The sequence below is a fragment of the Etheostoma spectabile genome, chromosome 2, assembly GCF_008692095.1.
Source record: "Etheostoma spectabile isolate EspeVRDwgs_2016 chromosome 2, UIUC_Espe_1.0, whole genome shotgun sequence".
Taxonomy (NCBI): Eukaryota; Metazoa; Chordata; class Actinopteri; order Perciformes; family Percidae; genus Etheostoma; species Etheostoma spectabile.
Window position 1 is genome coordinate 8,603,849 of NC_045734.1, and position 915 is coordinate 8,604,763.

General features: G+C 41.3%; 1 protein-coding gene across 1 annotated transcript in view; it reads right to left on the reverse strand.

The window, feature by feature from the left end:
* Positions 1-915, reverse strand: part of rps3a (ribosomal protein S3A) — a 4,838-nt gene continuing 3,923 nt past the window's right edge. The window contains exons 5-6 of the mRNA XM_032539180.1: positions 339-448; positions 1-171 (exon numbers count right to left, since the gene is read on the reverse strand). Coding sequence (XP_032395071.1) covers positions 44-171; positions 339-448 — 238 coding nt within the window. The 3' untranslated portion in view covers positions 1-43. The remainder of the gene's footprint in view (positions 172-338; positions 449-915) is intronic.

The following is a 915-nucleotide window of genomic DNA, read 5'->3' on the forward strand; positions in this document are numbered from 1 at the left end:
TATGTTGGTCATTTACATTTTTTATTAAATCTGTCAGGGTGGTTTAGACTGTCTCCTGAATGGGGGGCTCATATCCATCAGCCCTCTCCACCTTAGCTCCAGTGTCATCGCCGGTCGCCTTTGCAGTACTGCTGGCACCGCCCTCACCGTGGAGCTCCATCAGTTTGCCCACTGCAACAGAACAAAGTTTTTAACTAAAAGCACAATGAAAACAGTATGTTTTTCCTGTATGGAAACCCAGGTGATCTCAATGGTAGTAATCAGGCGATAATCTAGTGTTCTCACAGGTAGTGGCATATAAAAATGCAAAGCCCGTGTTATAGCCGTGTATCACTTACACTCAAACTTGGGCTTCTTGAGCATCTTGACTTTGCGAACGTAGACGTCGTGTAGAGGGTAGATGGACTGGCAGGCCTTCTCAATGTCCTTACCAACACTGTCAGGGATCCTGAAACAACACATTCATGCCAAGAGTATTTCACAAACCATTTTCTATAAACCATAATAAACTGTATGCAGGAAACTACAACTACATGCCTTGTGTTACATTAATTAAATTTTTTTTTAAAAAAATAGATGTCATTGACAAGATGAGAACAGGGTTCCCACTAAGATTTTTTCCTTCTCCAGGAGGTTGACATGCGGTAGTAGTAGTAGTATTGACACATTTAGGTTTAACCCATTTTTTAATGCAGGGTTCATAGTGACGTGTCTGATGTTCTTTACATGCGAGGGCTACACCCATCCCTGCTAACTTCACAACATATGACTGGCCTTTTTTCACTTCCTAGTGTACCTCATTAACCCAATTTCAGTAAGCTATTTGCACCAACAAATCCAAATGAACATCCAGCTGCCCAACGATCGCCATCTAGGTAAAGGTCTTATTTACAATGGGCTCAAAAAAAAAAAAAA